The following is a 24,033-nucleotide window of genomic DNA, read 5'->3' as shown; positions in this document are numbered from 1 at the left end:
CCCGCCTGGGTTCTTCCTCCTAATTTTAACTTTTCCTTTCCTTCTCAGATCAGATTTTTGTAGCCCTTAGTTTGGCAGTTTTCCCTGTCAGCTGGTTGTGGGAGCATTATTTCAAAGCATGCCCTGGTAACAGATACCCTTGTCTCATGTAACTTCTGTCCTTAAAAGATTTTGGAAATGTTACCACTCTAACATGTGATAAAGCCATCGCCACAGGTGGCCTAAGCCAGTTAATCAAATTTGCCAGGAACTTAGCTCATGTATTCACCTCCTCACTGAAGAGGATACTTATGTCATCATATTGACTCTAAAGAAAAGGTTGAGAAAGTTGGTACATTACACAATGTGTTTGTGTTTCTTTTTATTTTTTTATTTTTTAAAATTTTTTATTGGGGAATATTGGGGAACAGTGTGTTTCTCCAGGGCCCATCAGCTCCAAGTCGTTGTCCTTCAATCTACTTGGAGGCCCTCTCCAACTCCAAGTTGTTTTCCTTTAATCTAGTTGTGGAGGACGCAGCTCAGAGCCAAGTCCAGTTGCTGTTTTCAACCTTAGTTGCAGGGGGCACAGCCCACCATCCCATGTGGGAATTGAACCGGCAACCTTGTTGAGAGCTCGCACTCTAACTGGCAGCTCAGCGGCAGCTTACTGTCTTCAGTCTAGTTGTGGAGGGCGCAGCTCACTGGCCCTTGTGGGAATCGAACCGGCAATCCTGTTGTTCAGAGCTGGTGCTCTAATCAACTGAGCCATCCAGCCACCCCGTATTTGTGTTTTGTGTGCTGATTTTCTGTCAGGCACTATCTTGAGGAGTCATTTGGGCTAAATTTTGCTTTTCTTCTCTAATGAATGGCTCTCACTTCTTCCTACCAAAGAGGCCAAACCCCCTCACTTTGGCAAAACTTGCCTGCTCATCTCTCTATGGTATATGTCTCTTTCAGAAAGTTTCATCAGAAAGTGTAATACATTAGGTTTTTCATTTTCATGTATAAAATCAACTTAACAATATAAGTTCATATTTTTAAGACAGATGTTCATCATAACCATCCAAACACAATTTTAAAAGTTTTTTCACATTCCCTCTAGCCTTTAAACACAGGTATGGTCCAGTCTCACAGTTACAAACATAAGGTGTGTCATTTTCCCCCTTGATCACCTAAAATCATATTATAAACATCTTCTGTTTAGATTTGTCATTTCAAATTCTGGGTAATTTTCCATCTTTTGATGTGCCATTATTTTCTTCACCGAGTCCCTGTAGTTACACACATTAGCTGTTTCCAGTGTTTGCTATTATAAATCATGTCACGATGGACATTTTCCTCTCCGGCCCATCATACTCTGTCCCTCTGTTCTGCAGGTCAGCATCAGTCCAGAGCACTGGCAGAGAGCATGCTCACCACAAGTGAGTTTTTGAAAGAGATAAGTTATGAGCTCATCACAGGAAAGGTCAGTTTCCTGGCATCGCATTTCAAAACCACATCATTAGGTGAGTGGTTGTAGGGCTCAGCAACACTGCCAGCCCTGGAGGTGTGATTTTCTGACTTATGTCTTAGCTTGTCAAGGAGAGAAGTGTGGAGTTTAAGCTTCCCCACTGACCTCCCTTCATTTGGAATGGTTTATCCTAAGTATGTTGTGAGTGACACAGCAAGGGGGTCCAGAGGAAGAAGGCACAGGACTATTAAAATGGGAGGCCTCAGCTCAGCCACTACTTTGCTGTCTAACCTTGGGCGAGAATCTCTCCCTGCAGATCTCAGTTTTTTAACTGAGATATAATGGTCCCATCCTGTCTGCTTTTAGTATCATGGAGGTCAAGAGAGATACAGTATGTGAAAGTGTGTAAACTGTAAGCTTGGTGTAAATGAAGGTCGCTCTGGCTGTAGGGATGGCCAAGTGTAAACTCCGACATGAAAAGCGGGCTCACTGACAAATCTTGATGAGACCCCAGCTTTGGCCCAACTTGGAGGCTGATATGAACATATCGTTCCTCATAATCTCCTTTGGTCCGCTTTATTTTGTAACAGGTGATGACCTGGACAAGCTGCTAGAAAAAATGCAACAAAGAAGAGGAGATAGTGTGGTTACCCCTTTCAACGGAGACCTTAATGAATATGTGTCACCTCAGGAGGCTGCTGCTATGATTCCCACACAAAACCTGGGTAATGTCACCTCGTACCAAAAGCAGGCAGTCAGCCCTCGAGACAGACATTGTAGAGGCCAAATCTTCCTGAGGATTTTGAGGTCTCGGCTTCAAGTCACAGACTGTGACAGGCTTCTCCTTATTCTCTACACGTTAAATCTGGCTCAAATTCAAAGGGCTTTCCCATGTGACTTGGAACAAACACCTTGTTCTTAGTAAATATCTCCTAGAATTAAAATTAAAATCAAAGACTTTATTTTCAGCAGTCTCTCGTTTTTTCTTCAAAAGACTCCTGGGTTCTGGGTGTACTTTCCTTATCTCCACCAGCTGTGCCCAGAGAGCTGTTGGTGCTCGCTGAGGGCTTCAAAGAACTGTTTGAAAGAGTCTAGACTGCAGTCTGGGCAGGGCTTCTGGCTCTCCTCTCCCTTCGTGTACTCCCTGATGTGTAAAACACACCCAGTCAGGAATAGTGAGGCCTTCCTGGCAGGTAGAACAGCGACAGCAAAACGTCATCTGCACTACAACAAGCTCCCTGGACAAAAAGGGGGATGGTGGGACATGGGTGAGGAGTTCAATCATTAGGTTGGATTTCTTCCCCAATTTCCTGTTTGACAGGGACAACATAGGAAAGGATGGGGAAAAGAACAGGAGATAGGTTCGAAACAGATCCATATAAGCTGCTGCTGACAGCCTTTTGGCCTCCACTTGATAGGAATGCATCATTTATACGTTAGGATCGCCTCTGCAATAAAAATAGCCTGGTTTGGCATCAGTTCAGCCCTAAAAAACAAATGTAAATACAGACAATAAATTTTTTTGACTTTTGGATATTATTTGGTAGTAAAGTGATCATCCAGATGATCTAAAAGGTATTAATACTGCTTTGAATTCTAACAAAGTTAGAATTTATAAATGCTCAGGGGACTTACAGATTCCCATGTACATATTCTTGAGTCCCTGTTTAAGAAACTGCTTAAAGATATTTTCAGTTTTCCTCAAACTTGAAAATTTTCTAAATTCCACAAAGTTATGCCATTTATCCATATTAATCCCCACCCATCTAACCTATGAAATGAAAGTAATAGCCTAATCATCAGAAAGACACTTATTTTGGTTGGTTATCTTTGCGGGTCAGAAACTTTGGGGCTACTCTTAAAAGTTGTAGCTTTGGCCTTTTCTAGTGGGTTGTTTCAGCTGGTGGAGAGACCCACCTGTCTAGATCTCCACTCACTCTCAGGTTCCATGTGGCTGGGGTGTTGTGACTGTTGTCTTTGCGTTGGCTGCCTTGCAGTTTGATTTTAGAGAACATTCATTAGCACATGTTAATTGGGCTTTTGTGTGTACCAGTCAGACTTCCACATGTGTTCCTGATACAAAGCAGCCCTTTAAAAAAGTGTTGGATGTTGCCTGCTCAGGCATTTAGCTGACGAAGCCTGTCTCTTTCATTGTGTGAGTGCATGCATGCACGTATAAGAGAGATTGATAGCTTGGTTATAACTCATAATAAAAAGCTGCTGGCATGCTTAGAGTATCTGGGCAATGTTTTTCTCGTACGTCACCTACTGAGTGGCCAGCTGGCCATGTCATGAGTCAGGTCTCTTCAGATAGCACAGGCGTCAGCACTGGAATTGACCACAATCATCTAGACCTGCCAGGTCACAAGCACTGGCAAAGTCAAGTGTGAAAAAGGTGAAGGTAGTGTCTCCGTGACCTACGTTATACAGTCAGAGGGAGGAGTACTTTAAATCATGTTGCAATGGACTTGCTGGAGAGGAAATGTTTACTGTGGTGCCATCCAGAAATGCTCAAAGGAACTCAGCATTATCATGGTTAGGGCATCGCCTCCTTCCCTGAACTGGGCTTGGGCCAGGGCACCTGACCTGTGCTGATAGTCCTAAAGAAAACAAACTCTTCCCTCCCCTTTCCAGAGATGAGGCCTGGCTCCACCTGCAAGAGTGTGGTCTGTGCCCCCGTGTCTGGATGGGGGAGGGGTGTTGGGTTAGTGATTTGTGAGATAATCGATTTTAAAATAAAAATTACCACATTCACTCTTGAGCACATCCTTTCAGCCAAGCTTTCGGGGAAAATAGGCAAATCTATTAAAACTCAATAGAGAGTGAAAATAGAAAGAGGATTCTTGGTGATAGAGCATTACTTTACCATGGTGTGTATGTGTGTGTTATATGCCTCCATCTGGATTCATAGTAGCCATCACAGAAGTGAATTAATCTTGTTCTTATGACTTTTTGTATTTTAGATTTAGATAATGAAACCTTCCAAATTTATCAACCACAGCTTACAGTTGCCAGAAAGCTCTTATCGCAGGTGTGTGCCATAGCAGACAGTGGCAGCCAGAGCCTGGACCTCGGCCACTTCAGTAAAGTGGACTTCATCATCATTGTCCCAAGATCGGAGGTTCTGGTCCAGCAGACTCTTCAACGGATTCGACAATCAGGTAAGATCGAACTTTCAAACAGGACCCTACCTAGATCCAGCCTTAGGTTCCCTCTGCCTCTTCCTTCTGCTTAATCTAAGTGTTTATATGACACTTCCATCCTTTTTTACAGTAATAAAAATCATAAGAGCACTTTAAATGTTATTTCAAATTTATCTGTAAGTTTTCCCTCAAAGTACTCTGGCCTTCACCCTTCTCGGTCAAGGGTAAATTTATGTACGTGTTTGCCTGATACTGTGAAGTCTATGGTGTCATCAGTGGACTAAAAACTGGGCACTCATATATGAAGAAAAATGTTCTCAAGGCAAGGATAGGGGTGATGGTGTCTGTGCCACCTGAACTCCTTCTATGGCTCAGATGGGTCACATTCCCCTAGGTGGGTTCTTACACCACCCCCATGTCAACAATGAGAAGTCAGAACTTCTCCTAATGATTTTAAGAGAATAAGTATAGAGGAAAAATATTTTCCCAGAAAATATAAAAAGGTAGGGAGCAAAAATTCTAGAAGTCTGTGGTAAATAATATCCCTTTAAAATATAAAATTCATGAGGTGGCCGGTTAGCTCAGTTGGTTAGAGTGTGGTGCTGATAACACAAAGGTTGCCGGTTGGCTCCCCACATGGGCCACTGTGAGCTGTGCCCTCCTTTAAAAAATAAAAATAAAACATAATGTCTAAAAAAAAACTTAAAAAAAATATATGTATATATAATTTACTTAGAATTATAAGAAGCAATAAAAAATTTAGAAAAATACTTGCCTTTGTAAACTAGGTTTGAAAAGGGAATTATAAATGTCAAGTGGCTTCTGAATACCTTAGCTGGGGGAAACACACACACACACATACAGATTTTCAGCTGGGAGATGAATCTTTTACCACCGTAAAAATTTTTATTTTCAATATATTTAAAAACAGACAGAGAAATTCAAAGGAACTTCAAGTGTACTTTATATGTTTCATGCCTATCACAGTGCTCCTTAAATTTTAGTGTTCATACAGATCACCTGGGGGTCTTATGAAAATGCAGATTCCCCATCAGTGGTGCTGGGTGGACTCCAGCTTCTGCATTTTTAACAAGCTCCCAGGAGACACCAGTGCTGCTGGCCAGAGGACCACACTTGGGGTAGCTCTGTATGAAATCTTTTGTTGTCATTTCCATGGGCCAAGTGAACTGACTGTCAATAGATTTTTGCCTCTTTAACATCTCTTAGTTGCTATGACTGACACATGTATGGTCCATGCTTTCTGGAGGCCCAAGAGCCTGGTTAATGGTGCAATCTTTTTTTTAGCCTCTAAAATTCTGAATGACAAGTTACAAAATGACCCGTTGACCTGTGACCAAAACCTATTGGATTGGCTTATAGGTGATTAGCCAGAAAAGATCAAAGCCTTGTGTTACAGCTCTCCCAGAAACCAGAGTGAGTTCTAGCTTCCCACAGCTACTAGCCATTTCTGCATTTTCTTTCTGCCCCTCTCCGTTGAGGGAAATGGATGGGCTTTCGTCACACCAACCATTAACCAGATGCCTCATTGCTTATGGATTTTCCACCTCCATAACTGGAGAGAGCACCTTCTCTTATAGGTGTTTTACTTGTACCAGTTGGTATTGTGGCCTTCCTGAGGTTGTGACCTGAAAAAAATCATGCTTGAGCAAACGAATCATAGCACCTGTTTCAAGTGGTGAAATCACCCATGGTCAGCAGTTGTGCTCTCTGCAGAACCTTTTCCTGAAATAACCTCTTGATGACCTGTACTTTCACCTCTCTTAATAAATGCAAGACTCTAAATGAAACCTTGCATTTTTGATGAAGAAATTATATAGGTCCTTCTTTTTCCCTTCTCCTAATGACTCAGATTTTTCGAAAGTGAGTGTTTTAAGATTATCACTCCTCAGAAAAGTACCAGAATTTGACTAGTTACATAAGCTTGGAATCCAGAAAAATCAGCTTTATGGACAAATTTGGAAAATTCAAGGCAAAGCATATTTTAAAAATTATTCACATCTGGCTTTGCCCTACATGCTGAATTTTTTGCTGCAAAAACAATTGCTTCTATATATTTAAAAATAATTGTATTCACTTTTATTACAGAAAAAACATAGCTATGATATTTTTATTTTGAAAAATAAAAGAAACAAGGTAGAAACATTTAAACATTTATAATCTCACCTTTCAAGGATAACCACTGTTTAAAACCTAGGCCTTAAGAAATGACTTAATACCTCGTGGTCCAGGCTTTCTTCTCAGCCTGTGTCTGTTTTTTCACCTGACATTATAGTTTGCACATTTTCCTATATTAGAAGCTTTTGTAAGCATCATTCTTGATGCATGTATAGTATTCCATACCATAACACCAAGATTTATTTGCTTTGATATTTAAATACCTTCATATTATTGGAACACATAATAATTGATAAGTAGAACAGAAAGGACCATAAGTGTGTAAAGAAGAGTAAATAGTTAGCAGGAGATTATCCACTAAAACAACTCTTTAAAAAGCGCAGCTATGAAAACAGAAAAGGTTCTCAAGAAATCATCTGACTCGGTGTCCTCGTATTTGTCATGTAAATCAAGGAGAGCTTCATTTCCCTAAGGTCACAGAGGGCAGTATCTTGGGAACAAGAACTGTTTTTTTCATCTCTGCCTAAAGCCTGATGTGGTGCATCTTTCAGGCCTGGGAGCAACAGGTGCTCAACTAATGTTTGAATGGAGGGCTTGAGGTAGGAAGAGGAGGGACAGTCAGAGGGAGAAACAATGTTCAAGTGCTCTGCTTTCTGCCTCCATTTGCCTTTCCCTAAAGGCAGCATTTCAGCAGCCAGCCTGCCAGCGAAAGCACCAGGCAGGGAGAAGCAGCCAGGGCAGAAAGGCCACATCCTTGGCAGCCCTTGTGTGGCTGGAAGAAAAAGGTGAAAATAGAAACCATCACGTTGCTGCAGACCCAGCACTAAGGCAAAGCACTTGATACTTCAGCTACATTCTAATTAAAGAAGGGAGGCAAGGAGAAAATGAAAACAAAATAAAAGGTTGTGGAAAGAACTTGAGGGGGGGTGGAAATGAAATGGGTTAAACATTTGTAATTTTTCCCAAAATGGACTTGGAACTGCTAGAGTGATTGGTGGAAAAGCAGCTTAAGGGATTAGACTACAGGAAATGCTTTTGTTTTAGTGTCATTAAAAAAAAAATGTTGTTGTAGCATAATTCTTTTAATTCAGGACTCCCCACATTCTATAAATGAGAATACTAGGGTATCAGTGCAATCAAAATACAAGCCACTTTCAATTCAAGGTGAGTGGGATGAAAACAGTAAGTATTAGGGGCATTGCATATTTTCCTCCTCCTTGCTTTTCAAATGGTGTAGGTGGGAGCCCCCAGCAAATGGGAGCACATCTGGCAGTATCCAGTCAAGGAAGTTTATCATGCTCAATGGAATGACACAAATGTGATGCCTCAACACATGCCTGATTATGAAAGAACCAGAGAGACATTTTTGTCTGCTAGATGTAGATAGATTATTCTATCCCAGTGGACGTAAGGAAATGTCAAGGTGGTGGTGGAGGTTAGAAAGGGAAGTGAAAAGATGGAGGAAGGCATTTTCACATTCTAAAATATATTTTCTTGGTCTCATAAACCTTATACCTCCTAGTCAGTCACCTAAAATTTAAGCAGAAAAAAAGACAGTATTTATTGGGCAGTGACAAAGGTGGCAGGGAAGGGGATCCCAAGGAAGAAAGTATTAGGAAACCACTCTGCCCTGAGGTGGAATATGGAAACACCAGAGATTCCTTCATACAGATATAGCTGAACTAGTACCTAAAGTTAGCATTCTTAAAGTCAGTTTCCAACTACATCACTAGTTAGTTGCCCAGTGCCCACCCCTGGTTTATAGAAGGTGTTGGCACCTGGCTTACAGTCTTCTCTGCCTCCCAACCTACCATCAACTGTAGGTACTTCCTAGCCAGGTGGGCAACCCAGTCAATACTGTAGCTTCTCAGTCCCTTAAGCTCCTTATCCTCAAACACCTTCACTTGGGCTCCTCCTCAGTCGTAGCCAAACCCTGTTGGATCCTGGAATCATTAATTCTTATATCCTCAGTGTCAGACCACAGACTCCTTTGCTGCATACACTGTGGCGGGGGTGGGAGCAGGACTCCATCTTTCCAATTGATACCATCATAAATTCTTTTTTGGTTCTTTAGTTGGATCTCTTTCCCATTCTCCACAGTGGTGATTGCAGACTCCACGTCACTCACTCAAAATTCTGACCTCATCCTTCTCTCTTAGCAAATGATCATGCCACAAACTTCTCTCTGCTCCCACCTCCAGAAGAAGCAAACTTCAAATAAAAACTTCTTCCTCCCAAATCTAGAAACCTAACTGGATACACATCCATCTTTCTCCCTTTCCTCCTGATCAATGAAAGAGCTGCCCTCCTCAGTTTAAGCCTTATTCTCCCACCTTGTTCTAACTGCCACTTCTCCTCCTTCTCATGGAACTCACACTACAGAGGGTGCCAAAAAAATTGTATACACATTTTTAAGAAAGGAAAAAACTGTATTAAAATTCTAATACTCGATATATACTGATAACAAAAAGATGAATATAAGTCATGTGTATACTTTTTTTTTTTTGGCATCCCAGTATTATTTCCTTTCTCATTGACACTTTCAACTTCTTTCTCTCCTGGGTCTCATTCTATTTGTTTAAACCTACCCCACTCTCTCAAAAATAAAACAAGCCTCTGTTAATCCTACCTAACCCTCCAGCTCATCCTTCCCTAGTTAACTGCCAGATTTACTGAGAGCTGGTAGTTATCTCCATTTCCTCATCTCCCAGCCGGTCCTCAACACCCTGGAAACTGGCCTCCACTCCCCACCCCCACCTTTACAGGACTGTCACCAATGTTACCAGTGACCTTTTCAGCCCTTATCTGAACTCTTGACAACACAGGTGACCTCCATTCCTTCCTTTCAACACTGCAGTTTCTTTGGCTTCCAAAACACACTGTTTCCCAGCCTTTCTTCCTCAGCTCACGCGCTGGTGCTCACCTGTACCCTGCAACTAGTTCTCCCCCCATGGCACTCAACACCGTGTTGTGGCTGTGTGTTTATTAATGTTCTTTCTCTTCAACTAGAAAATGAAATATTCAGGGAACATCTCTGTCCTGTCTCAGCACACAATGAGTCAATATTTATTGAACTGAATTTTTTGTAACATTTTGTTGAATTGAATTTTAAGTTAAAAGCTATTTTACAAGGAAGGCATAGAAGTACTTTAAGATTGGGTAGTTCTCTGGCAAAAACAAATTTAGTCATCAAAACCATGTTTCAGGAACCTACTCCGGGCCAAGAGTGGAGGCCTTAGATGTCTATCTATCAGGTCTCTCTGTCAGTCACACAGGGATCTGAAGTTGTATCTCTGTGTTCAAAATGCTGTTCTGTGCAGGTTTCATGTGGCTCCACTCCTTGACCCAAAGAAACAGCACAGTAGTACACACACAGAGACAGGTCTCACCAAACCCTGATCAAGAACTCTCCCCTATTGAAAGGACAAAAGGAAGCCAGCTGGGCCACCAGAAGAAAAAAGGACCACCTATGCAGTGCGCACTCAGGGTAATTAGCAGGAATTTTAACCAGCGATTTCAATTTCTAGATTATTTATTTGCTGAAAAGAGATTGCCTGGGTGAAGGAATACCCATTATTATCACAATACTTAAAAACTCAGCATGTCTCATGTTTTAATATTTTCTTGATTTTCATATCCTTTTAAGCATTAGAATATTTTTTCATACCATACCTTTGGAGAAATTATTAGGTTGGTGCAAAAGTAATTGTGGTTTAAAAGGTTAAAAATAATTGCAAAAACCACAGTTACTTTTGCACCAACCTAATAACTCGATCCACAATGAAGATGAACAGCTAAAACTGACAGTTTTATTTTTCTTTGGGATATCTTCTTGATGAGAAGAACAAGAAATAAAAATTAGAAATTAAAAATTTAGAAATAAAATTCTTTATTAAAAAGCATCAAGGGATAAGAATGTACAAGCCAGAAAACATTGTTCTCTCCAAATAAACAGGCAGGGTAGTGGGGCATTGATGAGGACCGGATCATCTTTAATGATCCCTGAACGTTCTAGATTTTCCTGATCATTATCAGTTTCACTTGACATCCAGAACAGTTAGTTCCTAGTGATGGGGTCTGGCCATTCATTCAGACTTTGAGCTACTGTGGAAAGGTCTTTGACACGGTGCTCAAGGGTATTGTGGACGTGGTGTGCGTGTTCTTGTTTTTATACCCCATCAAGGCCCTTAGATGGTTGAAAAGTTGCTGTTCCTCCTTAAAGTTTTTAGAGAAATGGCCTCAGAGGACATGGTATTTTTCTCTAACCTCATAAAGAAGACTACAGGCTAAGGCTCAAATTTTCCTAAAGCCCAACTGGGTTCTGTAGCCTTCAGTAAAGAAAAGGGGCACAGTGGCTACACGTTTGGAGTCCTTGGCTGTCCAAGAAGTTTCTCTCCAGGGACCTTTTGAGTTGGTTACTTCTGTGGAAGATGTACACAAGTGGGGCACCACCTGTGGCAGCTCCCCAAGGTTCAGATTAATCACCTTTAGGAAACACAGTGATTCCCAACCACCTCTGGCTTTGTTCTAGAACTCAATAAGTTGCAAGATGTCATAAAAAAAGAGGAGTTACTGATGCCTCCTAAGTTTCCATTCATATCAAAAGTAAGATTTAGTATTTATATAGACATAGCCCTGAATCTCTCAGTGCCGTCATTACTATACCAGGTGGACCCTGCTGATGTCCAATTTTTCTTGATTGGAAAAATGTGACAGATTTGCTCATGGTTTATTGGAATATAAACTTTTATTTAATCCTATAGAACTGTGATAAATTTTCAAGAACACAGAAAAATGACCTTTCTCAGAAAAGCCATTTCTCAGCACTTCTGACCATTTTCAAATTTCACACCTCTATGCATATTTTTGAAAAACAAAATAAAACATGAAGGCTAAACCAGAAACTAGTGAAAAAGTTTATCTATATAGGATGGAAGAGATAGGGATGGGATGACTATAACTTTTTATATAGTTTTGACTTTTGATCCTTATAAGTAAGTTACACATTCAAAAAAAATTGATGGAAAAGAAAGTTAATATTGAATGCAAACAGAAATAAATGAACCTGACTGCATATTAAATTGATAACACAATCACATACCGAAAATAATTGATTCAAGTACTTTTTTGAACACAGTTTTTTTATTGTACAATCCTAAGGGCAAAAAAAAATTGCAAATAAATCTTGAATTTTAATCATTATGTTGCTGGGAATGGTGTTGATATTAAAATTATGTTGTGTATATCATAGGATAGAGTAAATGGGTAAATATTTAATGTTGTTGAATACAAGATTTCTCACACAAAAGGGAGCTTTAAATATTCCTTTTAGATTTAAATTGGAGATAAAAATATGAACTCATAACTTGAAAAAAATTAAATGTTTCCTAGCTCTCTCCACTGAAAGGTCTTAAAAACAGTGACATCTCAGTATCAATGTGAACATTTAGCATCCAGATCTTGGCTTATAAATACCATACTTCACTGTCCCAGCCCTAAAGTGGGAACAGTTAGGAATAACTTGTGCCAGAAAGAGAGAAAGTACTCAAAGATTGATGGGGACATGTCAAAAGAGCATAACAGCCTGCTTGAAGGGGATTTTACTGCCCAAATTTGGTAATTTTGAGTATCAAAAGAAATGATGGCAGTGGATTGTAACCTATTGATTTTTTTTTAAAACCATGAGTTCTTAGTAACACTAAAAACAGGGGGGGCAGGAGACGTGATGGGTGGGGGAGCAAGCCTTTGTTTACAAAAGAGTACCACCTAATAAATGTAGGAAAATTATAGAACTAGAGAATCCCTATATTGCACTACCAATGTAATCATTTATTCTAACAAATATCATCAGTAGTACTTGTCATACTAAAACCGTTGAGTAAAATGTCATTTGGGAACAAATATTCATGCAGTTTCAAAGTATCATCCCACATATTAAAACTTACAAAAAGGAAAATGTATTTTTACAATGGAGAGATCTGGCAATAGACACAACCATAATCAATAATCAGACTTTGCCATCTGCATTTATGTGACAGGTTGACATTATGAGTAAGGAGAAATACACAATGTCATGCATGAGGTATAATTATGAAAAATGTTTAACCCAAGTCTCATCATAAGGACACTTCCAGAAAAATTCAGATTCTGTGCCAGTCAACAAAATAATTAGCCTGAATTTTAAAAAATATCAATGTAAAAAAATAATTTTTTTTTAAAAGGTGAGAGAAGGAGGCTGTTTTAATTATGGAGAATAAAGAAACATGGTAACCAAGTGCAGTGCTTAATTCTTTATTAGATCCTAGACCTGAAAAAACAAAAACAAAAAAAAACACACAGCTTTGGGACAATTAGTGAAACTCAAAAGTGGGCTGTGTATTAGAGCTCAATTCCTTAGCTATAATGATACTGTAGTTGTGTAAGAGAATGCCTTTGCTCTTATGAAATATAAATTGAAGTATGTATAGGTGAATATTATGATATGTTACTTCCAAATTATTCATCAATAATAGCAACTACAACAACAATGAATAAAAAGTAATAAAGAGAAAAAGCAAATGTAGCACAGTATTAACAATTGGTAAAACAAATTTAATTGTATATATAGGTATTTATTACACTAGTCTTTCAATTTTCTATTGTATTCAAAATAGAAAGTGAAGGGAAAATAGTTACTATTCGTTGATAATATATCTATCAGATACAATTTAATATAGTTATTAATGTTTTCAAATAGTTTCTAGAACATGGATAGACATTTACATTCCCCCTTTTAAGAAATTTTAAATTAAATATTGAATAGATAAAATTTATAAAATGTATTAAAAATCACAACAAAATGAACACTCATGTACCCACCAAAATAAGGAACATTAAAGGCTCTTTTCCCCTCCCTAATGCTAATATTCCTCTTCTTTCAAAAGTAACCATTATCCTGAATTGGTGTTTATTACCGTGTTTCCTCCCAAATAAGACCTAACCGGATAGTCAGCTCTAATGCGTCTTTTGGAGCAAAAATTACTATAAGACCCGATATTATGTTATATCATATCATATTATATATTATATATTTTACTACAAGTAAAATAAGACCGGGTCTTATAGTAATTTTTGCTCCAAAGGACGCATTAGAGCTGATAGTACGGCTAGGTCTTATTTTTGGGGAAACACAGTATTTCTTTACTTTACTTGTAGTTTGGCATAATGCATAACTCCTAAACAATATATTTATTTAATTTCATATACTTTAAACGTTTCTTTAAACGTTTAAAGTAATTTCGTATACTTTAAACGTTTTTGTAAGTGGAATCACACTCTCTGCATTCATCTTTAATTTGCTTTTTACATTCAACTTTACATCCCTGATATTGTTGCTGTTGTTGTGGGTAGCTATAATTCATTCATTTTACTGCTGTTTAATATTGAATACGAATATACTACACATTTTGAAAAATCATTTTTACTACTGATGGACATTTGGGTTGTTTCTAGTTTTTCACTATTTTAAACAGTGCAGGTACACATATCCAAGAGTTTTTCTGGGAGTGGAATTGTTGGGGCATAGGTTATATACATTTTCAACTTTGCTAAATAATGCTAATTTTTTTTTCTAAAATGGTTTTATGTTATTTTATTTTTAATTTTTATTGGGGAACAGTGTGTTTTTCCAGGACCCATCATCTCCAAGTCATGTCGTTTTTCAATCTAGTTGTGGAGGGCACAGCTCTGCTCCAAGTCAAGTCATTGTTTTCAGTCTAGTTGTGGAGGGTGCAGCTCACAGGCCCATGTGGGAATTGAACTGGCGACGTTGGTGTTATGAGCACTGCACTCTAACCAACTGAGCCACCCAGCCGCCCGTAAGATGGTTTTATTTACACTCCCACCAGCAACATATTTGTTTCAGTTGCAAATATTTGATATGGTCATGCTTTTAAAGACAATTTTTATTTTAAAATAATTTTAGATATACAGAAAATAAATCCATTTATAATAACATTAACAAGAATAAAATATTTTATTTTATAACAAAAATAAAATATTTGACAAAAGAAATGTAAAACTCATACTCTGGAAACTAGAAAAATATTGTTGAAATAAATTAAAGAAGACCTAAATAAATGCAAAGACATCCTATGTTCACGAGTTGGAAGACTTATTAATATTTTTAATATGGCAGTGTTCCCCAAACTGATCTGCAGATTCAGTGCACTCTCCATCAAAAGCCCAACTGGCTTCTTTGCAGAAATTGACAAGCTTATCCTAAAATTCATACGGAAATTCAAGGGACCCAGATTACCCAAAACAATATTTTAAAAAGAAGCACAAAGTTGGAAGACTCTCACTTCCCCATTTTAAAACTTAATACAAAGCTACAGTGTTCAAGGCAGTGTGGGACCGCCATAAGAACAGACATACAGATCAATGGAATAGAATTGAGAGACTCCAGAAGTAAACCCTCCTGTGTATAGTCAACTGAATTTCACCCAGGGTGCCAAGAGTATTCAATGGGGAAAGAACAATCTTTTCAACAAATGGTGCTGGGGCAACTGGATATCCACATACAAAAGAATGACATTAAACCCCTACGTCACAAAGAAAAAGTAACTAAACATAGATCAAAGACCTAAATGTAAGAGCTAAAATTATCACATTCTTAGAAGAAAATGTAAATCTTTGTGACTTTGATTAAGCATTGATTTCGTAGCTACAACTCCAAAAGCAGAAACAATAAAAACTAGACACCATCAAATGCTTCACATTTATGCTTCAAAGAATGCTAACCAGAAAGTGAAAAGAGATCTCACAAAGTGAGAGTAATTATTTGCAAATCATATATCTGATAAGGGACTTGTGTCTACAATATCTGAAGACCTATTAAGACTCAATCATAAAAAGACAACCCTATTAAGATAGGGGTAAAGGCTCTGAATAGACATTTATCCGAAGAAGATACACAGATGACCAATGAGTTCATGAAAAGATGCTCTACATCATTAGACAGTTGGAGAAATGAAAATCAAAAACACAGTAAAATACTACTTCACGCCCACTAGGATGGCCATAACCAAAAAGACAGAAAATAACAAGTGCTGTTGAATATGTGGAGAAATTGGAACCTTATACATTGCTGATAGGAATGTAAATGGCATAGCCACTTTAGAAAATAATCTTGCAGTTCCTTGATGGATAAACATAGAGTTACCATATGATCCAGTAATTCCACTCGTAGGTATGAAATGAGAGAGAAGTGTAAACATGTTCACACAAAAACCTGTACACAAATGTTCATAGCAGCATTATTCATAATAGCCAAAAAGTGGCAACAATCCAAATGTCCATCAACTGATAAACAAAATGTGGTATATCCATACAGTGAAATATTATACAGCAATAAAAATAAATGAAATATTGATGCATGATAACAATATGAATAAAACTTGAAAATATTATTCCAAGTGAAAGAAGCTCATCACACAAGATTGCGTATTGCTGTGATTCCATTTATATTCAGTTTCCAGAATAAACCTACAAAGAAACAAAGTAGATGGGTGATTGCCTATAACTGAGGGACTGAGGTGGAGAACTGAAGGATGATGGTTAAATGATATGGGGCTTCACTTAAAGGTCATGAAAATGTTCTATAATTGATTGTGGTGACTGTTGTACAACTCCGTAATATACTAAAAGCCATCAAATTGTGCATTATAAATGGGTGAATTGTATGTGAACTATAACTCAATAAAGCTATTTTAAAATAATAGAGTTTATGTATGCTCTTCATCAGATTCCCTTAAAGTTAACAATTTATATATAACCACAGTAAATTATCAAACAGGAAATCAATCCTGGAACAATACTGTCAGCTAAAGACCTCACCAGGCTTTCTCTTAATGTCGTTTTTCTGTTCCAGGAGCCAGTCCAGGATCACACATTGCATTCAGCTGTTGTGTCCTCTTATAGGATTTATTCCTAGATACTTAATATTTTTTATTTTATTATAAATGTCTTTTAAAATACATGTCCTAACTGCTGCTGTATATGGAAATGCAACTAATTTTTATACATTGATTTTGAATCCATCAACCTAACTATATTCTTATTAATTTAATTTATTTATCTGTAGATTATTTTGTGTTTTCTACAGAGATGTATTAGTAAATAATAATAGTTTTGTTTCTTATTTTACAGTTATAAGTGAAAAAAATCAGGATATACAATTACAGAATATGAGCTAGGTAGCACAATATGCATAGAAACAAAAACAAGAAGGAATGCACAAAAATGTCCACAGTGGCTTATTTTGAGTTAAAGAATTATTGATAAATATTTCTTTTTTAATATATCTGTCTACTTTCCAATTTTTCCAAGATAAGTATCTATCACTTTTATCACCAGGAAAGAAACAAACTTAAAAATAAAAGCAAGGCTAAAACAGAATTTAAGGGTAAGGATCATCTAATAAAAATGCCCAGGTAGAATTAAACCATTCAATTTCTTCTGATGTGCCTGCTCCCAACCCAAATTCATCACTGCGGAGCCAGCTGGCTGTATAGTTGTGGACTAATATACTATGTTATGTCTTGAAGAGAACAACCTCTTAGATTCATGGAACTTTGTCTTTCCGTTAGGTCATGAATGAAGTTGACCTGTCAAATGTCTTTATTTCATTTGTTTTGAAATGCAGTCAACTCTCAATTGTCCACAATATATTTTTCCTCTTTTTGAATTATTTTGGTCTTTACATACCATATTTCCCCAAAAATAAAACCGGGTCTTATATTAAGTTTTGCTCCAAAAGGTGCATGAGGGCTTATTTTCAGGGGATTATTTTCTTATTTTTTTCATGTACAACAATCTACATTTATTCATTTATTCATGTACAAAAATCTACATTTATTCAAACAGTCATGTCATCATTTTCTTCTAGAACATCGTCAACTCTCCAAACCCCGAATTCTGTCTTGAATTTCTTGCGACTCCATTTCCTATAGAACCATTGGCCCCAATCTCTCATATCCAGCAATAGAGCTCTTCTTCAATGAGTACGTCTTGTCCACGTAGCCTGCTCGTAGTGCATTGGCAACACAGCTGTCAGTGATTTTATCCCGTGAATTTTTCACCCAAGTCACGACTTCTTGCAAGCTAGGCTTCACAAAGTTTCCACGCTGATTTCTCTCCATTCTGTTTTCAATGTAGTCATTGATTTCTATGCACAAATGGTCCTTGAATGGCTTGTTTGTTGCAATATCCAAAGTGGAGATAGGCAATCATTCCTACGGGAATCATTATTTGATCTATCCTTCTCTCTGCAAGAAAGTTCTTCATGTCTTTAACGCAGTGAGTGCTGGCTGAATCCCAGACTAGCAGACCTCTTTAGCCAACTCGCAAACAAGTGGCAGCATTAAATCGACCCACTTCCTTGTAACTGCTTGTGTGCACCAGGCTTTTTCGGTTTCAAGAACATAAATACCCGAAACATGCTCAACCTTATCTTTCTTGCCCTTAGTGATGATTAGAGGTGGGGCTTTCTTTTCATCCAGATGAATAGTCAAAATACAGGTAACACATGCACTTTTGTAACCAGTGGAAGGAATGCAGATTGATGAGACACCCCTCTGATCAACTGTCGTTTGAGATCCTTGGCCCATAAACACTGCAGTTTCATCCATAGCAATCATGTTGGGGAGTTGGTATTTAGAAAAGTTGGTGCCATTAACAAAGGACTTGAATGCAAGTGCACATTTAATAACTTCAGTATCTTCCAGCTTGAACAATGTTGTCGATCTTAGAGACAGTTCATACCGCTGAAGGAAGCCATTCAGCCAGTGTTGTGATGCTTTGAATTCTTCTGGGGATATTTCTAACTGTGGTGTCATTACAAAGGCAAATGCTTGAATATCAGCCCTGCGCACAACCAAAGCCTTTGCTTTCCTGTCAGCAATCCATTCACAGATGATGTCTTCCAGCTTGGGAAATAATGGTTGCCATCCTGATCCACACTTGCGCTTCTTAGCATTTCCCTTGTCTACCTGTTGACTGAGGTTATCGTACTCTGCTCACCATTTTTGGACCATTCAGAGATCCAACTTCTCTTTGCAGAAAGCCGTAAGATTCTTGGCTCGGGCGTCCTCAACGATTCCTTTCTTGTACTCGACGGAATAGCTCTTTCTTTTTTCACTTATCTTAGCTGGGGGTCAAAATATTATTCCCTTTACATCTACCATTAAATCAAGTGTTAATTGAAGACTTCCGAGACAGGAGTGGCAACAAAAATGATGACAGTTAAGAATGATGGTCCACACAAAAGCGACCAAAAATTGTAGACACCAAAATTCAGAAAATACTTCTTTATTTCACACGAGTGCATTAAGTACATCCGTTACAACACACGACTTACTGAATTATGAAGATTCATATTTGACACAACTACGTCTGTTTGTTATCCAGTGCGCACGTTAGTCGTGCATTGTGTCTGTACTCCGATAGGTCATTCTGCAGTAAGTCTTGAGTTCATCTGTTTACATAGGCGTTTACACTTGTCCAAAGGCACCCGCTTGGGTATTTACATATACTTAATTATGACATATTATCACTTAAGTATTAATGTCAATAATATTATTTATTTATATTTAATTATATATTAATATTATTATTTTATGATTCAGTACGTCCATCGTGTGTTGCAATGGACGTACTAAATGCATCCGTCTGGCTGACGATCTTAACTGGGGCTTATTTTTGGGGTAGAGCTTATATCACCAGCATCCTAAGAAATCATGCTAGTGCTTATTTTCTGGTTAGGTCTTATTTTGGGGGAAATATGGTATTAGGATGCCCTTAACTTGCACTGCTTATTTTCTAAGGATAAACTTAGGAAATATAGACTGATTTTAACCTGGTTCTATTCTCCCCATTTTACAGCTAAGGAAACAAACCCCCGAGATTAAGTAGGTCCTCTCTTTATGCCTCTGCTCACCTCTTTGAACCCATAGTACTTTGTCTCCCATTATGACACTTGTCAAAATTACCCATTTTCTCCATCATAAACTCCATGAGATTAAGATCTTCGTCCTGCTCTCCTCTACATTCCCAGGCCTAGCACAATATCTAAAACGGTACCTGATACATAGTATATGCTCAATAAGTCACTGTTGAATGTTGAATAAGTTTTACAAGCAATCTACTTTCAAAAAAAATCAGAATGCCTGCCAAATTAAATGTTTGATTGCTTGCTTTTGGAAATATTCACAACATTTGACTACATTTTGATGGAAGTTGAAAACAACCTCTGAGGAAAGTCTCCTAATGAAAAATGTTTGAAAGCAAAATTACCTTCTGTTCACCTTATTGAATGAATTTTTCATATGGTAAAACAGTTTTTCTTTTTTTAAAAAAAATACCACGTAGAGCTCTTTGTATTATAGCATCTGGATGTTAATTGCACATGGTTGTTAACTGATCTAAGTTTTACGTTAAAAGAAAACCTAGATAAATAAAACTAAGTCGGCATAATTCAAGTCTCTTTGTTTTATTTTTAAAATTTGTTTTCTTAATTTCTTTTTTCACATGGTTGGGACTGGTAGGTGTGGTTGGTAGTGGATTCTAATAGATATCCTTCAGCCCTCGAAGGCTGGTCCTCAAGGACCATATCTAACCCCCAAATGTTACATACCTAACCGCCAAGTCAGTCTTCTGGTTCCTTCTCCTGCTTATAGGGCTGTGGACTTGAGTCATAAGGCATGTGTCATCCCAGAGGGCATAGCCTTCCCTCCATGCAGCTAAGTGTCTTGAGGGGAGGGGGTTGTGTGCCCTTATTTTCTTTGGGCTTTTCCCCCCAGATTTATCGAGATACAATTGACAAATAACACTGTATCAGCTTAAGGTGTACAGTGTGATGATTTGTTTGTGATATATTTACCACAATAGTTAACACATACTTCACCTCACATAATTACTATTTTGTCTCTTCATTTTAAAGGAGGATTTGGGGTTTTAATTAATGATCTGAACAACAGTTTCATGTGCCTAGAACTATGTTAGATGTTTATATGGAGAAGTAATTTTATTATAGACAGAAATAATGATATAGTACTAAAGTTTCACAGTTTCTAACATTTTGAGAATATATGAATCTTGAGTAATTTAGTTTATTTTATTAATTTGGTACATAATTCAACATTCATTGAGGGCTTCCCATACTCTAGGTACTGTGCAGAATGTCATTGTATAAAGATGAGTAAAATACTGTTTCCCAAAAAATAAGACCTAGCCAGGCAATCAGCTCTAATGCGTCTTTTGGAGCAAAAATTAATATAAGACCCAGTACTATAGTATATTATATTACATTACATTACATTACATTACACCCAGTCTTATAATAAAATTAGACTGGGTCTTATATTAATTGTTGCTCCAAAAGATGCATTAGAGCTGATTGTCCGGCTAGGTCTTATTTTCGGGGAAACAGGGTACTAACTAAAAAACCGTATAAGCTAGTTGTGGTATTTTTGGACATCACATTTTTCCTTTTTATATGTTTTATTGCTAAATTTGCAGTAAGGAAGTCTGTGATTATGTTAATTTAGCCAAGAGCAGTAGCTCGAAGATTTTTGCTTTTCTGAGTGGCCTGTAGAAGCTGTTAGCAACAGCATCTCATATATAAATAGAATTTAATCAACAGAGGTCTCATATATTCTACTGCTTCTACTTACTGTACTAGATTGTTCTCTGTTGTCATTTGTGTGAGGTGTGGGGGGTGGGGTGGGATGTTCTAAAGAAAAGGAAATCTGATATTTCCTCCTCAAAATTGTGGTGGGGAATATGAAAAAAGAAAAATATATGCTCTGTAAACCTCTATATGATTAGTACCCAGTATCAGTTGACATTGAACTGAAGTTTACCTCATTTATATATGTATATAAAAATGTAAACTCTTTTTTTCTTCTTGGCAGGTGTCCTTGTAGACTTGGGTCTGGAGGAAAATGGGACAGCTTATCAGAGAGCAGAGAAATATGTTGTTCGTCTAGACAATGAGATTCAAACCAAGTTTGAAGTTTTCATGAGAAGAGTGAAACAAAACCCATACACACTGTTTGTGCTAGTTCATGACAACTGCCATGTGGAACTAACGAGGTGATTGCTTCAGAGTGAGCAAATACAGTATTTCTTCTACAGCAGCAGTGGTTATGTAATAAATAATTTAAAAGGTGATAATTTGAAAACCCAGGGACCCTAGCATTTGGCACCTTCTTATTGATAACTTATTCCTACCCTTTCCATGCGCTTTCATTTTTTCTTACCGCTTTAATGTTGATTTTGTTTTAAATATACTGTGGTGAATTTACACATTCCTGTTACAAATATGATCTTAAGCATATTGGGGAACTCAACTGTTTCAAAGAAAGAGTGGCAACAAGGTGGTTGAGGTTAATGAGCTCCCAGAAGGGCCATTTGCTTTCCTTTCCACCACCATTCCTCCTCCCCAGTTCTTTTCCTTTTTTCTTTATTCCTTCTCTTCTCTTGCTTCCTTTCCTGCTGTTTCTCTTTTTCCTTGCCTTTCGCTCTTCTCTCACCTTTAACAGCAGTAGAGATGCCATCTCTCGGTGGGCTTATAAAGAAAGAACAGTAAGTGTGGCATGATGGAGCCAGTTTTGCTCCCAGATCAAATTACAGTAATGATCCGATAGGCATTATCTTTGCTCCTATGGATCAATAGGGCAAATAGTTTAAAGGGGGGGTGTAGTCCTCACGTACTGCATATCATCAAGTACTTATAGATTTTATTTTCTTCAGGACACAATGAGGTTAGGAATCTGGAAGCGTTTGGGTCTTTAGTAGAAATGTCAGAATCGCAAAAGCACTTGTTTGGAAGCCAGAACATGTTTGGCACTCCATAATCTAAAATCTAGAGCTATATGTAGGTATAAGTAAAATCTTGCATAACTAACTAGTTAGATTTTTCAGGAAGGCTGGGAGGGAGGAAAGCAGGGAGGGAGGGAGGGAGAAAGGGGAGGAGAAAGAGGGAGCGAGGAAAGGAAGAAAGAAAAAGAAAATAAATTTTGCCCACATCCTCTTCAGTTACTGCTAGTATTCTATAAGCAGAAATAGCTCACTGACCTTGTATATCTAGTCTTTGAAAGTTTGGGGAAATAGCTCTGAGGATTATGCTTTGGATCTCTTTATATTTAATTCCCCAGGGCATATATATTTGGGTTTGCAGTTGCGTGGCCACCTGGTACACCAAAATTGAACACAACTAAAAATGATTCAGAGATATGAAAATGTTGGTCATGGGGAAGGGGGTAGGAGGAGTCCTCAGCACAGTCTAGCAGCCTCGAGGGAGGAAGGAGAGGGGTGTTAATATAGCGAGGATCACACGCAGACTTGGGGCCTCTCTTTGGAGGTTCAGATCGTTGCATGGTGATGAGCATCATGTTTGGACGGAGAAGCTCCCTCATTCAGGTAAGCTTTCAAACTAAAGTGATCCATCTCAACTACAGATTTAGATATCCTTGGCTTGGATCATTGGATTTACACTTTGAGGTATATCTAGCAGGTGCAAACTGAAAAAGAAAAAAAAAATCCCTGAAATCTGTCTGAAATGGGGAAGGAGTGTAATTTTGGCCTTCCAAAATCAATTGTTCTCTTCCAAATCTGCACATCCATTCCTGTGGATTGCAGTTAATTTTTTAGGTATAATAATGATATTATGGTTGTATTTTTTAAAGAGTTCTTAGAGCTAGCTAGTGAAGTGCTTATGGATGAAAGATGTGACACCCAGGATTGTTTTCAAAATAATTGAAGGATGGGGAGGTATTACATTCTAATTAAAGTTTGTTGTTTGTTTATTTTAAAGTCATCCCAATTAAAAAGAACTAGAAAGATAAGAGCCAAAACATTACCTCCATTTTGATATCTGCTTCTGAGTTTCATCAGTTAAATTAGGAAATTTAATGTGACTTTCAATATTTTTACAGTGTCATTTCGGGCTCTTTATCACATGGTGAACCTAGTCATGGATTGGCTGATAGAGTCATTAATTGCAGAGAAGTTCTGGAAGCTTTCAACCTCCTGGTCCTCCAGGTTAGCTCCTTCCCATACACTCTACAGACCCAACAGTCCCGAATCAGCTCCAGCAATGAGGTTCACTGGATACAGCTGGACAGCATGGTGAGTCTCTGTTCTACTCTCTGATACAGTGATGTTCTTAGTTCCCCAGTGCAGAATCTTGTGATGAAAGATGGTCATGGCTTTGTAAAATGGAGCACAGGAGTTAAAAAATCTAACTAACATAATGATTTATCTTCTAAAAGTTTCATAGAATTA

General features: G+C 37.9%; 1 protein-coding gene across 9 annotated transcripts in view; it reads left to right on the top strand.

Moving 5' to 3' along the window:
- GREB1L (GREB1 like retinoic acid receptor coactivator) overlaps positions 1-24,033 on the top strand; it is a 255,559-nt gene that overhangs the window by 191,858 nt on the left and 39,668 nt on the right. For all 9 annotated transcript variants that reach the window (XM_074340251.1, XM_074340252.1, XM_074340250.1 and 6 more), the window contains 5 exons: positions 1,356-1,484; positions 2,020-2,154; positions 4,393-4,590; positions 21,660-21,840; positions 23,685-23,877. In XM_074340251.1, coding sequence (XP_074196352.1) covers positions 1,356-1,484; positions 2,020-2,154; positions 4,393-4,590; positions 21,660-21,840; positions 23,685-23,877 — 836 coding nt within the window. The remainder of the gene's footprint in view (positions 1-1,355; positions 1,485-2,019; positions 2,155-4,392; positions 4,591-21,659; positions 21,841-23,684; positions 23,878-24,033) is intronic.

This window comes from Rhinolophus sinicus, linkage group LG09 (assembly GCF_036562045.2).
Source record: "Rhinolophus sinicus isolate RSC01 linkage group LG09, ASM3656204v1, whole genome shotgun sequence".
Taxonomy (NCBI): domain Eukaryota; kingdom Metazoa; phylum Chordata; class Mammalia; order Chiroptera; family Rhinolophidae; genus Rhinolophus; species Rhinolophus sinicus.
Note: the sequence above shows the minus strand (reverse complement) of the source record. Positions and strands in the feature narration are given on the sequence as shown.